The sequence below is a fragment of the Phalacrocorax aristotelis genome, chromosome Z (assembly GCF_949628215.1).
Source record: "Phalacrocorax aristotelis chromosome Z, bGulAri2.1, whole genome shotgun sequence".
NCBI lineage: Eukaryota > Metazoa > Chordata > Aves > Suliformes > Phalacrocoracidae > Phalacrocorax > Phalacrocorax aristotelis.
Genome location: NC_134311.1, coordinates 44631585 through 44653823, shown reverse-complemented (window position 1 = coordinate 44653823; position 22239 = coordinate 44631585). Strand labels below are relative to the sequence as shown.

The 22239-nt window shown below is 41.8% G+C and overlaps 1 protein-coding gene across 3 annotated transcripts in view; it reads left to right on the top strand.

The window, feature by feature from the left end:
• FOCAD (focadhesin) overlaps window positions 1-22239 on the top strand; it is a 138089-nt gene that overhangs the window by 74268 nt on the left and 41582 nt on the right. For all 3 annotated transcript variants that reach the window (XM_075079255.1, XM_075079253.1, XM_075079254.1), the window contains 6 exons: window positions 3648-3782; window positions 4181-4231; window positions 4886-4969; window positions 6436-6568; window positions 8731-8919; window positions 9160-9281. In XM_075079255.1, the coding sequence (XP_074935356.1) occupies window positions 3648-3782; window positions 4181-4231; window positions 4886-4969; window positions 6436-6568; window positions 8731-8919; window positions 9160-9281 (714 nt within the window). The remainder of the gene's footprint in view (window positions 1-3647; window positions 3783-4180; window positions 4232-4885; window positions 4970-6435; window positions 6569-8730; window positions 8920-9159; window positions 9282-22239) is intronic.

The window sequence follows — 22239 nt, the reverse complement described above, 5'->3', positions numbered from 1 at the left end:
TAAACCCAAATGTTCTGAACGTGACCTGATACAGCGATGTCTTCCTGAGCATGTGGATGGTCTGAAACAGGTTCATTGATATATAGATGGCTCCTTTTTAATCTCAAATGTGCCTCCGTCATAGAGGTAAATGTTGATATTATTTTGATATATCTAATAAAGAGCATAGATGAATTGGTTTTTTTTTTTTTAAAAAAAAAGATAGATAAGCCTTTCACTGGAAGGAGTGGATATGGAACAGGCACATGCAGTATCCCTATTTTGCTCAGTGAAGAATCAGTGTAGCAGCTGGTGAAATAAGCTTTTGAAATCACTGCCCTGCCTGCAGAACAAAAGCTGATCTTCTCACCAGAGACCTTAGGGTTCAATCTGAGCTCTAGAAGCTGAATACAAACACGTGGGCATACAAAAACAATTACTTGCATGATGAACAGATCTTGCGCATCATCAGCCTAGCAGTTGCCCATTGCTTTAGGTCTTATGGCAAAGAGGAATCACTAAACAAATAGTGAAATAATTCAATTTTTAAAACCAACTCTCATCTAAGAGTACATGGAGTAATGTGAAGGTGCTTATCTGACTGTCAAATGGATGGGTAAGTTAAACTGGTAGTTTGACCTGATTTTGCAGTGTAAATTGCTCCCTTCCTACTGAAGAAGAAAGAGGTGAGGATAACAGGAATTAGCTGTGAATGGATTTGAAGATGAGTGTTTCATTGGATTCTCTTCCCTTTCTAAAAGGACAAGAGCAATGCTTGCGTCTTGAACACTTTTCAGGTTGGAATGTGAAGTCAATTTGCTTTGACTGTGTAAGTCACCACTTCTAAAAGCTTCTGGGCTGGTGTAAGAAACAGTCCAAAGAATTTCCAGTGTGTATAAAATTACTCAAATCACTTTCACACTTGAAGAAGAACCTGTAGAGTAGGCCACACCTCAGCTTGAAATCTTCCTATACACTGATGTTATTCTTCATAAAATACTGTGGTGAACAGAAGCAGTAGACAGGAAGACTTTTTTAGCATCCCTAAGTGGACATATTTACATTTGTGAGAGGTTTTTTTTGTGTGAGTGCTGTGAATTAAGCAAGTTTTGCTGCCATCTGAAGCTGGAATCATGTTTTCTTGGAAATAAAGCTGAGCATCAGGAACTTCTGGGTCAAGTGGAACAGTGCCAGTTTTTTTATTTGGATGTTATTGCTTGCAGCTTTCAGAAAATCCCTATGTACTCACCATATTCATGCTGTGCTGTGCTGACTTGCAACACTAGGGAAAAGAGAAAAATGAAAGCTCACGTTTCAGCTCTGGTACTGCTGCACAGCAGTAATCCCTTTACTTCAGGAGGGCCTTCTGTCTGAAGAAATCAAAATGCTTTTGTAACAATTAATCTGTACAACTCTCCTGTGAATGTTCCTTTTTTTCAGCAAGGAGGAATCAAAGCCTTCACTCTCTTTCAAAGCTTCAGCAAAATAAAACTCCAGTGTCTGCTTCCTCATCCTTTCATATGACCCAAAAGATTACCCTTTTCTCTATATACTGTAAAATTTTGTACTAATTATGTACAGCACTGAGTTTCCAGACACAATATCTCATGTGCCTTGATGACAAGTTGCTTAACAATTTCAGAGACTCATGTCTTTGAATTAAGGATACTTTGGTAAAGTTCTTAAGCATAATCATGAACTTAAGAACAAAAAGTGATCTTGGATTCAGTGGGATTGTTCATGTATTTAATCCAGGCTAAAAGTGGAGTGCCTTTTCGAATTGAGGTCTGAAAAGTGGAGCATGTCTCAGTGTTCTTCCAGACAGCTTGCCATGAGAGTGACCTAGATACTGACTTCATAAATAGAGCCAATATTTTAATGTTTTCTGTGAAACAAATGTAATACAGAGGTCGCTGTAAATGTGTTTTATAATGCACTTGGTTCTTATTTTTAGTCAGTGTAATGTCTGTGAGCCCCAGAAGTCATAGCTGGCTAGGGCAAAAAAGCCAAGATATTTGCTGTTGCTTGTCAAACACTGAATGTGAGTGGGGAGAGGTTTTGTTGTTTGGTGCTAATGAAGCCATTCAGTTGAGAGAAACAAGCTGTAGAACATTTTTTTCTCCCCCTCTTGTCTTCTTACAGCTGACAATCTCATATGGATTTTGGCTATTGGTGTATATAATTAAAAAAAATTAATATCTGTTGAGCTGGTTAACTAATGCTTTTTACTATGTTGTAATGCTTCCCAGTGTATGTTGGATCTGCCTGAGAATTCTGATAGTCTTTTTGCCACCTAACCACCAGGGTACATATATGTAGTCCTATTAGATTTTCAAGCTTAACTCATTCAGATTTCCCTACCTTCTCTAAGTATTAAAAAGCAGGGTAGACTTCTTCCTATGCAGACTGTTACCTTTCTGTTAGAAGATTTCAATGCTTTGTTCTTGTTTTTTTCACAGTGATTTCTAATCTGTGGAAAAAATACCAGTCTTAGAACCATGCAAGGTGCTCTGAGTGTTTAATTTTATGATCTATAATGGCAACTTGCTTTGCTTTTCAGGGTATGTTTGACCTATAACCAAATATTGGCCTCCTGACTTAAAAAAAAACCAACCCAAACAGAAAAAGCATTATTTTTTACAGTTTATACTGGATTTTTTGTATCATGGAAGCCTGCAGATATTCCTGTTTTCACCTGCCATTGCCAATATTTTGTTGTGGTTCCTTCCCCCCCACATGCACCCTCTTCCCCTTCTCTCTTGTGGACCTAATAGCTAGGCTGGAGAAGAATACCTGAAGTGATTTCAGCTTCTGTTTAATGCACAGAAACTTTCTGGTTTCTAGTATAACTGCAAAGGCAGATTTAAAAGGCTGAAGTTACTACTATGTTCTAAGGACTTAGAGAGCAAATGGCAAGACTTCAAATTCAGTATTAACAGAATAAAAATTAATTATCTTATTTTCAGACACGTTTCACAGTTTTGGAAGCATGATGTTACTATCATCTTTGGTTTCCTGACAGAATTTTTTTTTTATGTTTCTGGTTTGTTGAAGTGATTTCTCTCACTGTAAATTTTAAGAACTGACCTGCTCAGTATAGGGCTGATGAAGCTGTGGCATTAATGTTTATTTTAGTTTGACATTTTCCCAACAATTTCTGGATTCCTGCAGTTTTACGTTCTTTTGTTCAAGTCTGCCATTTTGTGCAAGTTTGGTTGGATTTGGCTGTGTTTAAAGATTAATGGCATTTTGTTTTGGAGGGCTCCCAGAGAACACAGCTTCCTTCATAGTTTCCTCTGTTTTAATCCTGTTGAACTCCCAGAAAGAGCTTGCTTTTAAGCTGATTTAAACAAGTGAATTAGAGCAATACTGTTATATGAAGATACATCTACAGCTTTATGGGTATTGGTAACAATGTCCTATTTAGTCCTATTGGTAGCTGCTTTATCTGGTGAAGTGCTGTGCAGTATTGTTGCATGATGTCAATTAATATACTGTGAGACTGTTCATACATGTGAATTTTAAATGTGCTTGCTTTTTTTTTTCTTTTTTTGGAAGCTTATATTAATTCCTGTTCCCAAGTAGGAAGAAAGAAGCTAAATGCTGGAAGGAAATGTTGTCTAAGTTGGGATTGCTCTTAGTAATAACACTTCCCACTTTCCCTACAGGTTGTTTGCATCCGTTCTGCATGGAATGCTCTGTCACCAAAGCTGAGTTGTGATACAAGGCCCCTTATTTTAAAAGCGCTGAATGAATTGTTTGCCCTGGTTCCCTCATTAACAGTGAATACAAATGAATATGAGGTATGTACTCATGGACTAATGTAAGTCTCTTAATTTTAATGTATCTCTGTACATGAGTTTTAAATGTGCCTGCTTGTTTTTAATATCTCTAAACTGCACCATAACTGCCTAATCCAGGTTAATCATAATGCCTATTTCCATACAGTTTCACAACTTCAGCTTGCATTAGTGAATCCTCAGAGATAGGTGAGAAATTCCAGTGCAAGGCTGATCAAAGGTTTCCCTCTCCCAGAATGTGAGGACATGTGAATTTGCCTACAGTTTAAACTTGCACCCCTTTCGTTTTCGTAGCTCAGTGCATGTTGACATGACAGCAGTTTGTGTCAGGTAACTGCCTCTACTTCAACTTTGTGTTTGGTTAAAGGAAATCTGAATGCTTGTTTTGTTCGTTTTTATAGAAATTCAAAGCTCAAGTTATCAGCTTCCTTTGGAACAACACACAAAACAAGGTAGGGGATACAACTGAAAATGTTAATTCCTGGATATTAAGTTTTATACCTTTCTGTTAAGACAAGGTTATCAGTGTCAGTAATCTCATTTTCTAATAGAGTTTTCTTCCTGTCATTGACTGTTTTTAATACTGTTTTTGAAGCAGTGCACATGAAAGAAGGTAACTGATGGGCCTTGCATCTGACACTCCCAAGGAGAATTGTACCACAAACTAGGTTGACTCCTCTGATAGACTTCAGCCTTGACATGATGAAGTACTCTTGGCAAAGATGCAGCTGTGACAGCTCAGTTCTTTGGTGGGGTATTGTAATGTAGTTGGAACGTTGGACCATCATCACCGTGGGGCTGGTAGAACCAAAGTATTTTAGTTTAAATATAGCTCGGATATTTCTACATAAACTACCCTCACAGTGGTAATGGAGTGTAGCAATCAGAATGTTTGCTGTCAAGCCTAGGTAATTGGTCTTGCTACTTTGCATTGTGTACATAAAGCAAGCAATTGAGAGTGCACCTCAGGAAAACATTGTTATTTTAAAGGTTTTTTTCAGCATTTAGATGTTAGTGGATAGGCTCTTTGTATGTGGAGTATCCAGTAGGTAGCAATATCATTAGCTGTGCTTGTGATTTTCTTTTTCTTCTTGTTAATTTTCTAGGATCCTGTTGTAGCCATTTCGGCCTATAAATCGCTCTCCTTATTTGGCTCTGAAGAACATACAATTCTTCATCTTCCTGAACAGGTAGCAATGTTGTATGTCTAATAGTAAGGATATCCGACACTTCCATCTGATATGGGTTGTGTCCCCTTGGAAGGGAAACAAGGCCTTGTGCCATCTCTACGAGACAACCATTGAAGCTTCATAGAAGGAATATGAGCTCCTGCTGGTGAAATGGAATGATATTAAGGATGATTAGCATAGCTAAGACTTATGAGAGGGGAAAGGCACAAATGAAGGCCAAGTGAGGTCTAAGCAGTCAGAAGGTAATTTTTTGTCTTTCTTCAGTTAAGTCTGCAGGTTATTTTTTGAGCACCTGATTTGCATTTTATGTTCCACTGTTAATGCTTGCAGTTGAGTCTTGAAACTAAGCAGCCTTTGTGATTACTGTTTCATCCATTGCAGCCACACACTTGTTTAGTGTTTTTGTTCCTGAAATGGGCAAGTCCGTTTGAAAAGTAGGTGCTATTTTTGGAATTAGCTGAAAACTTTTCCTTTGTTTCTTTTCTGAACTTTTACAGCTGCCTTGATAAAGGCAGCCAGAGAGGAATTGAGGTACATATTGGAAAGTTTTTTATGTCCCTACAGGGCTGTTAAACTCTGAAACTTCAGTCTGATCAGTTGACTCAGTAACATTACAAAATGAAAGAGTGCAAGGAGATGAACATTTAAGATCATCTATGTGACCTTTTTTATACACAATAACTTTGTAAGAGAGGCTAGGAATAATCCATTGCTGCTTTATGACATAGTAAATACCTCTAAGTTTTCATTTACTGCATTATTACAAGATAAGCTCTATTTACATATTGTAACTGGCTATTATGAAAAGGTCAGAATATGCAGCTTTAAAATTAAAAAACATGCTTGCTTTATTTAAGTTGATGAGAAGAGTTCAGCATAAACCTTACAGATAAAAATGTGTTTTGCATGGAAAAGCACAAGATAGAATGAAGGAAATCTCTAAATGCTGCTGCAATACGGAACCTTTCACAGTAGTACATAGCTCTGTCTTACTGGCACTGTTACTTTACACTTGTTAGAAAATGAGTAAGTATATTTTTATTGAAAGCATTATAAACACGTTGCAGTTTTTCAAATTCTGAAAACTAGTATGGAAAAATAACGTCTAGCGGAAATGCTTTGTGTAATGTAAAGTGCCAATGTAAAACATTGTACTCTAACTGAAGAAGAATCAGAGTGAAAATGAAGTTTTAGTAATATTAGTTCAGTCTGTGTTGAAATTATTTTACTATTACAGATATTGAATTACATACCCATGTGATTTTTATCAATCAGTTTTGCGTTTCATTAAGGTAGAGGAAAAGCTTTTATTCTTTAAGCTTCAAATTAATGAAAATGAGAGAAATTAATAAAGTGGGGAACGTCTCATATATAGTTGGTATTTTTGACACTTGGTTGACACTTGGAATCATGAAAGGTAATGAGGATTTGGAATTTTTGTGCTGACATTTTTTTTAATCTTTGAGGCACGAGCAGAAGTTGACTCAGTGGAGGAGGCAGACATGAATGAAGATGAAGAGGAGAAGGAGGTGGATCTTTCTGTTCCAGGTTCTTCATATATCAAGCTGTTGTCTCTAATGCCAGCTTCTGTTTTAGGAGGTATAATATATTCAGTATTTCAGTTAAAAGGTTCCAACCAGAAGGAGGGCTTAGTGCTGGCATTACTATTGAATTGTCAGGTGTTTTTCCCAAGTGCCTTCTCCAGATCTGTGGGAAGAAAATGTCTAAGCTTGCAAACAAATCTGTAAGGCCTGTTCCTGCAACAAAGGTGAGGGAAAATTAGGAGACAAAAGCAGGCTTTCTATGGCAGTTGGTTGGAACATGCTGCAATTCAAATTTACCATAGCCGTCTGCTTATGTGAAGCATCGTAAAGTGAAGTTTTAGCTAGTTTTTTCTCTCAAACTCCTTTACAACTGATTTGTAATTTCATTTTCCATATAGTGTCAAAGCATTAGAGACCACAGGGTATCAGAAGTGGCATGAAAACTTTATTTTTTATTTTAATAGTTTTACATTTTGGATGTCTGAGATTGAAAGCTGGTAGTCAGAGAAATAAAAATAACCACATATAACAAACTATAAACTTCAGATAACAGCTATTTATTATTGAGAGATGTATCTCTGCAAGAAGGATGCTAAGAATTTTGTTCATTTGATGTCAGTTACCTTTTTTTTTCCCCTTCAGACTGATTCCAAGCGTTAAAATATGATTTGCTAGCATTTGCAGCACATCTAGATATTTCGTTAAATTTAACCAGATTTTCTAGTTAGAGTTATCTCTGGCAGCCTAGATCTTTGGGTGGTGTCTCTTGCCTGAAGAGTTGCTTTTGAATGGCTTGTAAGTCCTTTGGCATGACTAGCAAGTGCAGTAATATGACAGCAGTGATATTACCTGTGCTAGGGTATCTCTGTCAATGTGGATAACCAGCAGAGAAAGAGCTGTCCTCTTTCAGAGAAGTTCTCTATTGCTGTAGCCCCTAAACAAAAAAGCTCTCATAGAAGCCTAGAGCAGCTAGGTGGATAATATTTTCATGTCAATAAATTTTGTTTTGTTGGAAGAGTATCTAGCGTTCAGGATTCAGTGTAGTGAAAATTGCTAACTGCATTCTGAGGTTTTTGCTTGAAGAACATTGGCATTACAGGTAGAGAAAAAAAAAAGAATCCCAAGGTATAGGTGCCCTTCCTGCCATGCTACGAAAACTTACCATGTTTAGACTGCTACTCCACTGTGAAGTTGCATTGGGAAAAAGCATTGCTGAAAATCACAGGAACTTGCTGAAAATAGGAAATGTGAGGAAGTTCCAGTATAACTGTTTTATTCCAAGCTGTCATACATATTTCTTGGACCCAGAAGGGATGAGTGAGTGTCCTTTTGTCTCCTTTGTCTTCTAGTTCAAGCAGGACTATATGTGATTTGGGAACTTGCATGCCAAGTTTCAAGCCTGGTGTGAAACAGTTCTTAAGAATCCCCTTAAAACACAGTTTTATAATGAAAGCACTAACAGACTTTTAAACATAGCAGGTTTGCAAGGGGCTGACACAACGTTGGCTCTCTGTTGTGATGTGGTACATACATGCAGTACATACAGAAACATAACCCTTTTTTCTAATGTGTGCCTGCAGTTAGCTGCTTCAGATTGATTTCACAAATGAGCAATGACTTTATATTAGTTCTGTATAATGTTGAACCTGGTTAGCCTATAAAATGCATAGCTTGAGAGCACAGAACTTAAACAATTTGTACTGCTTTGGTAACAGAAATCAAGGTAATACTTCCCTTTGTATCTCCTGTTTGCTTATACACTCTCTGTCTCCATCTACCCTTTTTGCATTGTGTTTCTTTAAGTCTCTTTAAAACAACCTTGTTTTAGACACAATATTTTTCACTATATTGGTAAACATTAGTTTTATTTCTCATTGTCCTTCTGTCAGCATGTGCCTCTGTTATTGGCATAGCGGTCAAAGAATGCAATCAACAGCTCATGGAATAGTTAAGGCTATTTTTCTTCCCAACCTTGGTATCTGACATGACTTACTTGGAGCCTCTTGAAATAGCAGTGGCAGCAAGTATGGTGTCAGAAGGACTTGATAAGAGTTGTCAAGTCTTTGACCTTGAGCTTTCATCTGAATGTTATTACTAGTTTATTTATCTCCCCTGAAGCACATGTCATTTTGGGTTTTCCAGGGTTTGTTTGGTCTCTCAGTCATCAGGCTCTGACATTCTCTTTCCTCTCTCCTCATTTTCTTGCACTTCATCCAGCGTTTGAAGAGTTTGCAGCATCCCTTGTAAAACAGGAGATGGCCAGCATGCCCCGTGGTGTGTATCGTTCTGCTTTGAGAGGAGGGGCAACACGCTCAGACCAGGGGAAGACCATGGCAGGTATTCCAAACTTCTTGCTAAAAATGTATGAGAAGAACAAACAACCAGGCATGACATCAGGCCTTGCAGGTAAGCTGTCACTTTCTTGAAGTTAGACAAACACATATGCTTTGACCCAAAGATTTCTATGAATCTGAGAGTGACTAAGTTTAAGAAACAGTGATGTCTTATGGCACTTGCATATGCTTACATACGCTTTTAAATTTATTAAGTTTCCTCTGGGTTCTCTACTGACTTATACAAGACTTCTGAACTATGAGCATGAGTATGGATATCGACCTTCGTTTTCCCCTTCCTTGTCTCTTTAAGCTGGCATGTTGTTGTGTTACGACCTTCCAGTCCATACTGGCAAAGATGGCAAGCCTATTAATCGATTTCTGGTCAGCAGGGGACGCAATTTCCAGCAAACGTTGGTAGCCCTCATTCATGAGGTAAGTTGCTGGCTTTTCTTCCCTTTTCAGAAGTATTATTCTTCTTTCCCTACGTTACTGTCTCATTTGTTTATGCTAATTAGGTATTAATATCAGCTAGCAATGGCACGTATCATAATTAACTAAAGTTGCTGTGAGGGACAACTAACATGAACATGTCAATACTTTCGTGTGTGTGTGTGTGTGTGTGTGTGTGTGTTCACTGCTGAAGTACCTCTTCTGAAAATCAGTAGAACAAACAGAAGCTGACCTTTGCCTTTATGCCTTGCACACTACTGTACCTGCCTTATACGTGTTGTGTGTGACCAGTTGTAGGTGAGTAGGAGGTCTGAACAATGATGGGACTCTGTGGGGAAATGACATCTATGCCTTGCTAAGACTTGCTATTTTATTGTCTCTTAAATGTTTCAGTTACCTGACTTAATAGGCTTATGCCACATGCAGTTATCTTTGGTATGGTTTTGAAAAAAGGGCATGAAGTAAGCCCCCACTTAATCATTACAGCAAATAAAGTGCCTTTAACAAAATCTTCCAGAGAGTTTACCATTACAGTACTTTCATGGTTGATATGAAAGTTGATCTTCGAAAATTTTGGAGAGCAGCAAAAAAAAAAAGTAGTTAAACTGGATCAAGGGAAATAAGTGTTCCTTTCCCCATTTTGTACCAATCAAAGCAATTATTAACACAAGTGGAAGTATATTAATATCTTCAAAACTTCACAAAATAATTCTGTTAATACAATCATTTTGTGTTGCTGCAGAGGTTAATTACATGCATCTCAGGGTGAAGTTTCTGCTCACAGGACATAAATAAGAATTTATGAACTATCAGTCTGGTATAAGCAGGAGAGCATAGATGGCGATTAAAAAAAAAAATCTATAAAATTTAGATTGATTCTTAGGCACTATGTCCAGAAATGAAAAAAATGTATGAATATCTGGACATACTAAAGATATTTTTTCTCCACCACCCCACAGCAATACCAATGTGTGTTCTACTTTTCAAGAATGGAAAAGCTTAAATGGTCTCATTACTCCTCCTTTCTCAACTGCATGTACAGGAATTTTGGTGCTATTTAAAGATAATTTGATGGTACACTGTTTTGTACAGAGGAGCCTTCAGAGCACAGGATGGCTCCTGTGTTGACAGTGAACAAGAACTGTGTAATAAAAGGACGTTTCATCTAACACTCATACTGTATTTGTTGCAGAAGTTGAAAAAGGTACAATGAATGAGAGATGAATTGCAAGTGGCAGCGTATCTGGGTCCTGGTTTTGGTTTGTGACTGACACCCAGAAGAGCCTACTCGCTGCAAAATTCCTTTATGATGCTAATAAAAATCACCGACACTGAACACTTTCTCTTATGAAAAAAGTATAGCACAGGATTTGAGTGAGGAGGTTGTGTGCACAGGGTTTGGAGAGTTTTCTGTTTACAAACTGAAAGCCTGACACAGAACACAGGTGTCTGCAGTGGAAAATGTGTGGGGACTACATTCTGGTCATGTGATGCATCCGCATGGCTCCCTCCTGGCTTTGCTCTCAGGTCCTGCTCCCTGCTTGTTCACACTGCATTTGTACTGGTTCACTCCCTTGGTCTCTTTGGAGCAAACGAACTAGTTCCCTCTCAAGCAAACCTGTCTGCAGCATAGTTTGCCTGAAGTTTCCAGTTAAGTGATGTGAATGTGTACGCTGAAGTTGGCTGCCTTTACCTAGCGCTGTGTTCCAGCTCTGTACTGTCTCTCAAACACTTCCACATGCTAGCACGCAAATAGGATTTTTACCTATCATACAACATCTTATCATTTTGGTCCTTCTGAACTGAAAAGCCAGGAAAAGTAATAACCATGTTCTGTGGCCACAGAGACACCACATAGATCCCAGTAGAAGTTAGGCCAAGTGGTACAAGGGCGAAAGCCAGTCTGCGCCAGTTGGACAAGGGTATGGAAATCCCTCTCTGGTGCTGTGTTATGAAGATACTGTCAGCACAGTTATGAAGTACTTCAGGTGGCAAGTTCTTCCCTCAAACTAGTAAAAATAAAAAACCAAACCCCATCCTTAAACACAGATCTTAAGGTATCTAATCATATATGCAAATTTAATAGCTATTTTCCATCTTGACATCTTTACTGCTAAAGAATGAAAGCAGAAACTGGAGATAATACCCCTCATCATCACAGTAATGTGCAAGTAAAATCATGAATATTTTCTAACTACTTGGATGCTCCAGTGGAGAGCACCAGGGGAAGTCCACAAGGATGCTGCAAAACATGTCAGAGCAGATTTAGAGTAACACGTTATGAATGAAGCATGGACTTGCACAGCATCCAGAAAGAAAAGCTCTGCCTTCTATATAGTTGCTTCATTCAGTGGGACCTGGGTTCAGTGCCAGAGGTTCTGGAGAAAAACATATTTAATTATATTATAATAAAAGGCATGTATTAAAGAGTTATATAAGCCAAATTACAGTGGGATGAAGATGAGTTCTAAAATATTATGTTGTAAACACTCACCTGTTACCCTACTAAAGCTGCAAATACAATCTCTGGAAAAAAATCATTTTTTTGTGTGTACTAGCAGTGATTATAACATCCAGCAGCACATCAAAAATTGACTTTTCTTCTGCTAACAAGCTATCTACATAGAAATACCACCTTAAAATTGTTTGCTTGAAAAAGCAAGGGTTTTTTACTGAATGTGGTGAACTGGATGGAGTTGGTGAATACTTACCAATGATTGGAGACAGAAATATTTTGTGAAGTATCGCAGTATTTTACAAAGTCAATTGATTGAAGGTGTAGTAAAACTCAAAAGAAATCCACGTATGTTTGAAATAGAAACATAAACACAAAACATCTTCAGACAATCCCAACTGCACCCTTTTAGTGAAAAATTGCAATAACTATAAAATTTTTGTCAAAATATATCAGTATTTCTGTTCTCAGCTTACAATGCTTTAAAAGACAAAAAAGTTTTTTTCTTTTTTTCTTGCCTTTTTTCTCTTGTACATAGAAACAGTTGGAGTTAGGGTTGTCAGGAAAAAAGTATTTGGGCCTTTGGCTAAAAGTGAGGCCCTGGGCTCATCTGTCTGAATTTCATGCTTAGTGTTTGTTCTCAGTGTTCTTCTGGGGAGTGGAGTTTAACAGTAGAAACAGGGAGATTAAGCTATAAAGCAGTAATGGTCTAAGAAAATTAAGTTAGCAAGACCTGGACTCATCTTTTCCCTGCAGTGGCTATAGAAATTAAAGTGTTCTTGCAAAAGCACTGCTTCAGAGTTCAATACAGCACATTAAGCAGGTTTTTTTAGGGGTTTTAGATTACCAGAATGACACTTCTTTGATTTTGATTCCTTTTTATTTTGATGGGGGGTTTTTTGTTGTGGGTTTTTTTCTTTACTCTTCTAGTGACTTTTTAAGTTTTGTTGAAAAGAAGACTTAAAGTTGCCTTTGAAGAATTGCCGTAAGCATAAAGCTCTGACAAAACTGTGAGGTGGATGTAAACACCAAGCAATTACAATTAATTAAGAGATGGCAAGCATCAATTTATTTTATCTCTAAAAATCCCCAGCAGTTGACACTTCCTTACTTAGGGATTAGCAGTCATTAATGAAATTGCCACACTGGGGTAATAACAACATTCTTCCATTCTTCTCTCTTCAATGATTTGATCTGTGCTTGCATCTGTAGAATATGAACCTACAGGTTGCATATCTGACTGTATCTGTGTACGCTTAGTTGCCATTATTACACTTGGTTTTGAAAACTGGGGCATGAGTAGGGGCTTGAGGCAACCAGTTTCAGTTTTGGGAGATTTTTTATGTGTAAAAGTGTGATGCCTGAGATTCTGCTACCCAAAAAAAAGCTACATGAGATTTGTATCCAGAGGAAAGAATTTCTTCTTCTATGTTTAAAAGTCTATAAAGTATACAAATAACAAATATCTGGGTTTAGCTGCCATTCAAATCTAACAGCAACAACAACTGTAAAAAGGTAATCACAATGAAACTTTAATGGGCCAGTCTTACCCTGTCTCCCAGGTGCTATTCTAGCTGAGAGATTGGATGCAGCTCTAATACCTGTCATCAGGATCACATTAAGATGCAGAAGGATTTTTTAATGTTATTTGAACTGGTGTCTCACAGGAGGCAGAACATATGTTCAATAAACAGTGGTGCATTTGAAATGCTGTATTGCTCCTTACTGGTCACTAGTGACTTGGAAGAGGAAGATCATCTTTCCCCAGACATTGGATTATGCTGTCTGATTGGTTATTAAACAGAGCTTGTTAACATCTCTTTGAGAGAACATGTAAGTTACTGTAGTCACAGTGGTCAGAAGTTATACAGAGCATGGGTTTTCTTTGTTTTCTGTACAGCTGCCTGGATCACACTGTACAAGAAGTCCCTGAGGTTTATCAGAGTCACCTGGGCTACGTTAGCCAATAATTATCTGTGACTGTGTCAGTTTTTGGAGTAATTCTTCCTAGGAGTTTATAGGAATAATTTCTTACCAGCTTCAGTTATCTCTGTTGTGAAAGTGAATGAGGATGAATAGTCACGTGTTCACATCATGTACCACGTTTTGATGGTTCTGTAAATGTATATTTTGGATTAAAGTTATTAGGCTTTCAGCAAGCTACCTATCTTTTCTTTCTGTAGTGGAGATGAAGGGAACAGTGCAAAAAGTGAAGAGGCACTCTGCTTTTGGCACACAGATGTGGTAAATGGTAGTTTTGACAGTCTGAACCAGTGCAGTGTTTTTAAGGAGGAGGATCTTGCCTTTGCATGTTTCTTAATATTCAAATGCTTTCTTTGTATTGGAAATAGCACAGTTATTTTGCCCTAATCATTAGTAATATTTACAGGCACAAGTTGGGTACTAGTGGTGAGTTGTACAGTACTAAATACTATTCTGTAAATATTATTTACTCTGTAAATAGTAATCGTGTTAGGCACTCATGGAAGAAGCATTCCCTGCTTCTATTTCAAGTGCATTCGTTAGGTGTGTTTTGATGACAGGCATCTTTGAGCGCTAAAGTGCAAAGGTCCTTCTGTGCATTTCTTTCCTGGTTTGATTTTCATGTAATCAAGAGATTCAAGGGCTTATTCAAACTTTGTATGTGAAGCACCTTAGGATGATAATTGGATTTTCTGGAACAGAATTTGTTGTAGTATTTTCTTTTGGGCCTAGGTATTTCAGAGGATGTAGTTCAGATTAAGAACTACTTTGTGCTGGTTACCATTACTGAATTTACTGAATATATCTCTAGTGATGAAACGGTGTTCAGGAAGTAAGTTTGTTGACAGATTCTTGCTTTTTTCCTCCTCAGTCCAGTGTGTCTTGGAGAAAGAATTTTTTTTTCGTCAAAGAGGAATGCAGGGCGAGGATCTGGAGTTGTATGCATGAAAGCATGTTAAAAAAAGCCTCTAAGCAAAATTTGAGATAAGAAGAGACATTACTTCACTGTTTCATTGGTACGCATATGTAATGCTAGCCTTAGTTATGAAATCACTGAGGCTACAGTTCTTATGTCCCATATGTGAGAAGTGCATTTAAATGCGTGCCTAAACATTTCACTGACGTGGGTATTGTCTAAAACACACTTGCACAGACACACATTTGTTAGAGATGAGATGAATTTAGGGACTGTGTGAGTTGGTAGGGCTAACGAGGTGGAAGGCTGTTGTACTAAGTAAAAGAACTTACTGGGATTCCCAGTCTCTCTGCTCTACTGCAGATTTTAAAGTGGGCCATAAATATTAATGATATCATAGTTTCTAGGTTATTTAAACAGTATTATCTAAATTAGATATCCAGGGAAGTGGTAGGAACATGTTTAATGTCATTGTTCACTAAATTTGTTTTGTGTGCTTTCTGCTGGCTTCTTGTACTGAAATAGGAGGTATCAGCACTGCTTATGTGATAATCTTCAGCTCTATGGCCAATCATTTTTAGTCGTAGATGAATTTTACTTGAGTGTTCTTTATTATGTGAAGATGTTCTGTACTCTCTTGTCATCCTCTCATTCCACATACCTGCAAAAAGTTTACTGCCATGAAGAAAGTTAATCAAAAGCTTCTTCAGCAGTTCTGCTGGTCATCAAGCACATCTGTAAATTTTAGATAAGATGGGCAAGGTGCTAATTGTACGCTCCTGATTAGACCATGTTGTCTAGTTGCTTTAAATGCAACAGTACACCTAAAGCCTTATATTTCCTGCATGAGCACGTGAAGTTTTGAAAGCCTGCTTTTGCTCTGGTGCACAAGTGTGGATTACATGGTGAACTTCATAGATCAACTTGAGACAAATCAAAATGCACAGGTCTAAAATAGTTTCAGAGAGGTAAAGGGAAAGGCTAGAGTTGCTGCAGATGCCTCAGGAACCTAAGGCAAACAATTCTGACTGGACCCTTGGTTGCTCATTGTTGTGGTTTAGCGGCAGCTCAGCCCCACACAGTCGCTCGCTCACTCCCCCACCGGTAGATGGGGGAGAGAATCAGAAGGGTAACGCTCGTGGGCTGGGGTAAGAACAGTTTAATAATTAAAATCAAAAGAAACAACAGTAGAAATGCAATGTAAAGGAGAACAACGAGAGGCGCAAAGCCCCGGGGGAGGGGGAAGGGAGGGGAGAGGGGGAACGAACCGCCGAAACAAACCGCACGCGCCGCAGCCGCTCGCTGCCCGCCGACCCGACGCCGCGCCGCCTCCGCGCTGCCACTGCCCCCCCTCAATATATTGGCCATGGTGTCACATGGTATGGAATGAACCTGCCATTGGCCAGTCGGGGTCAGCCGCCCCCACCATGGCCCTGCCCCTCCCAGCCCCCCCGCCACGCCACGCGGCAGAGCGCGGGAAGCTGGAAAGGTAGCTGACCCCCACAGTGAGGAGAATTAACCCCTTCTCAGCCAAAACCAGCACATTCTCCACCCCTTATTCCATACCATTTACACCATGCCCAGGTCCCATATGATGCAATACAACCGTACCAACCACCACCCCTCCCCTTCCCATCCTTTAACATAACACACAGACATCATTCCCTTAGTTCATGGACCTTCCCTGTAAAATGTCCATTAAAATGTCCATTGAGTTCACCCAGTCCATGACTCTGGGCTCCATCTGTCGTATCAGTCTTTCAGGCTGGGAGAAATGGTGTGTGGCGTTGGGTTGCTGCATACCGAGCCAGTCATCGTTCCATCACTGCTGCACGGCTTGTTTCATAGCTGATCTTCCATGGGTTGGGAGGCTTGTACTCTGATATCATTGATACAACACAGAGGTGACACACATATTATATAGCAGTTCACATTGTGCCATTCAGTTCATTGACGGTTTTCGCCCAAAATCAAATCCCCTTGAGGCACACATCGGATTTCTCCATCCTCCCGCATCACCCACCAAGTGCACCCAGGTCCTCGAGCAAAAGCAATCCCACGAATGGGTTTGCCTTTGCCGGAGGCAGGAAGAACCCAGACTGTTTTGCCCAGCATACTTTTTGTGTGCACTACAGGGACTCTATCCCCTTCCACAGTATGTAGGATTTCTGACTGGGCAGGGACAGCTCGGTTGGCAGATCCCCTCGTGTTGACTAACCACGTGGCTTTTGCTAAATGTGTATTCCAGTGCTTGAATGTCCCACCCCCCGTTGCTGTCAGTGTAGTTTTTAACGGTCCATTGTACCGTTCAATTTTCCCAGAGGCTGGTGCGTGATAGGGGATGTGATACACCCACTCAATGCCATGCTCTTTGGCCCAGGTGTCTATGAGGCTATTTTGGAAATGAGTCCCGTTGTCTGACTCAATTCTCTCGGGGGTGCCATTTCGCCACAGGACTTGTTTCTCAAGACCCAGGATAGTGTTGCGGGCAGTGGCGTGGGGGACAGGATATGTTTCCAGCCAGCCAGTCGTTGTTTCTACCATTGTAAGCACATGGCGCTTGCCTTGGCGGGTCTGTGGGAGTGTGATATAGTCAATTTGCCAGGCCTCCCCATATTTATATTTCAGCCATCGTCCCCCATACCACAGAGGCTTTACCCGCTTCGCTTGCTTGATTGCAGCGCATGTGTCACATTCGTGGATAACCTGTGCAATAATATCCATGGTCAAGTCCACCCCTCGATCACGAGCCCACCTGTATGTTGCATCTCTCCCTTGATGGCCTGAGGTGTCATGGGCCCACCGAGCTAGAAATAGTTCACCCTTATGCTGCCAGTCCAGATCCACCTCAGCCACTTCAATCTTGGCAGCCTGATCTACCTGCTGGTTGTTTCGATGTTCTTCAGTGGCTCGACTCTTGGGGACGTGAGCATCCACATGCCGTACCTTTACAACCAGTTTCTCTACCCGGGCAGCAATATCTTGCCACAATGTGGCAGCCCGGATGGGTTTGCCTCTGCGCTGCCAGTTGCTTTGCTTCCATTGCTGCAGCCAGCCCCACAGGGCATTTGCCACCATCCAGGAGTCAGTATAGAGATAGAGCACTGGCCACTTTTCCCGTTCAGCGATGTCTAAGGCCAACTGGATGGCCTTTACCTCTGCAAACTGGCTCGATTCACCTTCTCCTTCAGCAGTTTCTGCTACTTGTCGTGTAGGACTCCATACAGCAGCCTTCCATCTCCGGTGCTTTCCCACAAGGCGACAGGACCCATCAGTGAGCAGGGCATATTGCTTCTCATCTTCTGGCAGTTTGTTATACAGTGGGGCTTCTTCAGCACGTGTCACCTCCTCCTCTGGTGATAATCCAAAATCTTTGCCTTCTGGCCAGTCCATAATCACTTCCAAGATTCCTGGGCGACTGGGGTTTCCTACTCGAGCCTGCTGGGTGATCAGTGCAACCCATTTACTCCACGTAGCATCAGTTGCATGGTGTGTAGAGGGGACCTTTCCTTTGTACATCCAGCCCAGCACTGGCAGTCAGGGTGCCAGGGGGAGCTGTGCCTCAGTACCAACCACTTCTGAAGCCGCTCGAACCCCTTCATATGCTGCCAATGTCTCTTTTTCAGCTGGAGTATAGCAGGCTTCAGACCCTCTGTATCCCCGACTCCAAAACCCTAGGGGTCGACCCCGGGTCTCCCCATGTGCTTTCTGCCAGAGGCTCCAGGTGGGGCCATTCTCCCCGGCTGCAGTGTAGAGCACATTTTTTACATCTTGTCCTGCCCGGACTGGCCCAAGAGCTACTGCATGAACTACTTCTCGTTTAATCTGTTCAAAGGCTTGTCGTTGCTCAGGGCCCCATTTGAAATCATTCTTCTTACGGGTGACTTGATAGAGAGGGCTCACGATCAGACTGTACTTTGGAATATGCATTCTCCAAAAACCCACAACGCCCAAGAAAGCTTGTGTTTCCTTTTTGCGAGTTGGTGGAGACATGGCTGCTATTTTGTTGATCACATCCATTGGAATCTGACGATGACCATCTTGCCATTTGATTCCTAAGAACTGTATTTCTCGTGCAGGTCCCTTCACCTTACTTTGTTTTATGGCAAAACTGGCTTTCAGAAGGATTTGGACTATTTCCTCTCCTTTCTCAAAAACTTCTTCCGCTGTGTTGCCCCACGCAATGATGTCATCAGTGTATTGAAGGTGTTCTGGAGCTTCTCCCTGTTCCAGTACAGTCTGAATCAGTCCATGGCAAATGGTAGGACTGTGTTTCCACCCCTGGGGCAGTCGATTCCAGGTGTACAGGACACCCCTCCATGTGAAAGCAAACTGTGCCCTGCACTCTGCTGCCAGAGGGATTGAGAAGAATGCATTAGCAATATCAATTGTGGCATACCATTTGGCCGCCTTTGACTCCAGTTCGTATTGTAGACCTAGCACGTCTGGCACAGCAGCACTCAACGGTGGAGTGACTTCATTCAGGCCACGATAGTCTACTGTTAGTCTCCACTCTCCATTAGACTTCCGGACTGGCCATATGGGACTGTTAAAGGGTGAGTGGGTCTTACTGATGACTCCTTGGCTCCTCAGTTGGTCAATGAGTTTATGGATGGGGATCAGAGAGTCTCTGTTGGTGCAATATTGCCGCCGGTGCACTGTTGTGGTGGCGATTGGCACCTGTTGTTCTTTGACCTTCAGCAACCCCACCACAGAAGGGTCCTTTGAGAGACCGGGCAAGGTAGACAGCTGTTCAGTTTCCTCCGTCTCCAAGGCAGCTACACCAAAAGCCCACTTGTAACCTTTTGGGTCCTTGAAATACCCTCTCCTGAGGTAGTCTATGCCAAGGATGCACGGAGCCTCTGGGCCAGTCACAATGGGGTGCTTCTGCCACTCATTGCCAGTTAGGCTCACTTCGGCCTCCAATACAGTTAGCTCTTGAGATCCCCCTGTCACTCCAGCAATGCTGATGGGTTCTGCCCCTATATAGTTTGATGGCATTAAGGTGCACTGTGCGCCGGTGTCCACTAAAGCTTTATACTCCTGTGGGTCGGACGTGCCAGGCCATTGGATCCACACAGTTCAGTAAGCCCGGTTATCCCTTTCCTCCACCCGGCTGGAGGCAGGGCCCCTCTAGTCCTGATCATAGCAGTCACAACTCACTTCCTGTAAATGTGAATCAGGAGTCCCTCTATTACACTTAGAAATAAAATCTGCGCTTCTACTCCTCTGTCTGGGGACTTGCTCACTGGAAACTGGAGTAGCAGCTTTCCTGGAAGAGCCTCCCTGAGTGACTGTTCTTCCTTGCAGTTCATGTACTTGTGCCTGTAGGGTCGAAGTAGGCTTGCCATCTCAACTCATCATGTCCTCTCCGTGGTCACGCAGGTAGAACCATAGGGTGGCCCGTGGTGTGTATCCCCTTCTTTGAGCCAAAGGACGCTTATTCCTAACAGCTGAGACACTGCTCTGTCGAGGTGGGGAGTAGGACAGATCTTCGAGTTGCTGGACCTCTTGGGATAGTTTTTCCACAGCAGAGACGAGTGAGGAAGAGATATTTGCTTCGTAATCCCAGAGTCTATCTATCACCTCTGCCACCGTTGGTGTCTCGTCATCTTTCCAGGACATCACTGCCAATGAGTTTGCATGCAAAGATGGTGCGCTCCGTACAAACTTCCGCCACATGGGTCGTGTGCACTCGGCTTCATCTGGATCTTTGGATGACCGTTGATCGTCCAGGTCACCATAAATCACCTCAAACACAGCTAATTCCCTTAGATACTGGATGCCTTTCTCCATGGTTGTCCATTTTCCTGGGCAATATGTAACACCTTCTTTAAAGGGATACCTTTCCTTTACTCCAGACAGGAGTCACCTCCAGAGGCTGAGGCCTTGTGGTTTTTTTCCAATTGCTTTGTCAACGCCCCCTTCCCCAGAAAGGGATCCCAATTGTTTGGCTTCTTTTCCCTCTAGTTCCAGGCTACTGGCCCCATTATCCCAGCATCAGAGCAGACAGGTGACAATGTATTCACCTGAACGAGGGCTATAATCTTTTCGCATATCTCGCGACTCGCTTAAGGACAGGGATCGGGTGGTCTCTATTTCATTTATTACTTCTCCCTCCTCTCCCCTCGATGGCCCTGGTTCTTCATCATCCCGTTCTAAACGAGTTGATGTCCGCTTCCAATATTTCGTCTTGTGTATGGGGGCAACTGATACTGGTACGGGTTTATTTTCTGAGCTAGCTCCGGTACTTGTTGTGGGGGTTTGAGTGGCTGCAGTGCCTGTCGTCAGGGCTGGATTGTCTACAGTGCCAGTCACTTTGCATTTCAATCCAGAGACATTCTCTTCCCCCTGGGGGCACTGAATACTGTTGAGCAGGGCTCGGTATGCATGGGCCAGGCCCCAGCACGTTGCAGTTATCTGTGTCTCTCTGGAGTTCCCAGAGTAACAACATACTTTCTCCAAATATTCTACTAGTTTTTTAGGATTCTGCACTTGTTCGGGGGTGAAACTCCAAAACACTGGGGGTGCCCACTGCCCTAGGTATTTGCCCATGCTACTTCACATGCCCTGCCACTCATAACTATCAAGCCTCAGGGCAGATTTCTGGGTGATATTCTTAAGTTGCTTAGTCAAAACCAAAACAACATGCCCAAAAACTAACAAGTGCACCTTAACCACCCAAGGATGTTCAAGACACAAAAACGTTGTTGCAACAAAGGCACAGACATCATAGAACAAAGTTGCAAAGGTACAATTCTGTATTTCCTCCATATAAAGTCTCTCAGAGGAGGAGGTATAATTGCTAATTGCCTCAACAAGGTGGTATCCAAAGTACAGTAACGGTTTCAGCAAAACCCCCAAATACCAGATAAAGCTGAAAACGAGTGTTTGTATAACAAATCTTGTAGGCAAAACATTACTAATCACAGCAGAACACAGCAGACTCAACAAACCGACACCAATCTTTAACACCAACTGCAAAAAGGACAACATGGTGCTGTGACCCGCAGCTGTCGTTATCTTCAACCCTTGAGCCCCACGTTGGGCGCCAAAATGACTGTTGTGGTTTAGCGGCAGCTCAGCCCCACACAGTCGCTTGCTTACTCCCCCACCGGTAGATGGGGGAGAGAATCAGAAGGGTAACGCTTGTGGGCTGGGATAAGAACAGTTTAATAATTAAAATTAAAAGAAACAACAGTAGAAATGCAATGTAAAGGAGAACAACGAGAGGCGCAAAGCCCCGGGGGAGGGGGAAGGGAGGGGAGAGGGGGAACGAACCGCCGAAACAAACCGCACGCGCCGCAGCCGCTCGCCGCCCGCCGACCCGGCGCCGCGCCGCCTCCGCGCTGCTGCTGCCACTGCCCCCCCCCCCCCCCCCCCCCCCAATATATTGGCCATGGTGTCACATGGTATGGAATGAACCTGCCATTGGCCAGTCGGGGTCAGCCGCCCCCACCATGGCCCTGCCCACCCAGCCCCCCCGCCACGCCACGCGGCAGAGCGCGGGAAGCTGGAAAGGTAGCTGACCCCCACAGTGAGGAGAATTAACCCCTTCTCAGCCAAAACCAGCACACTCATCAACT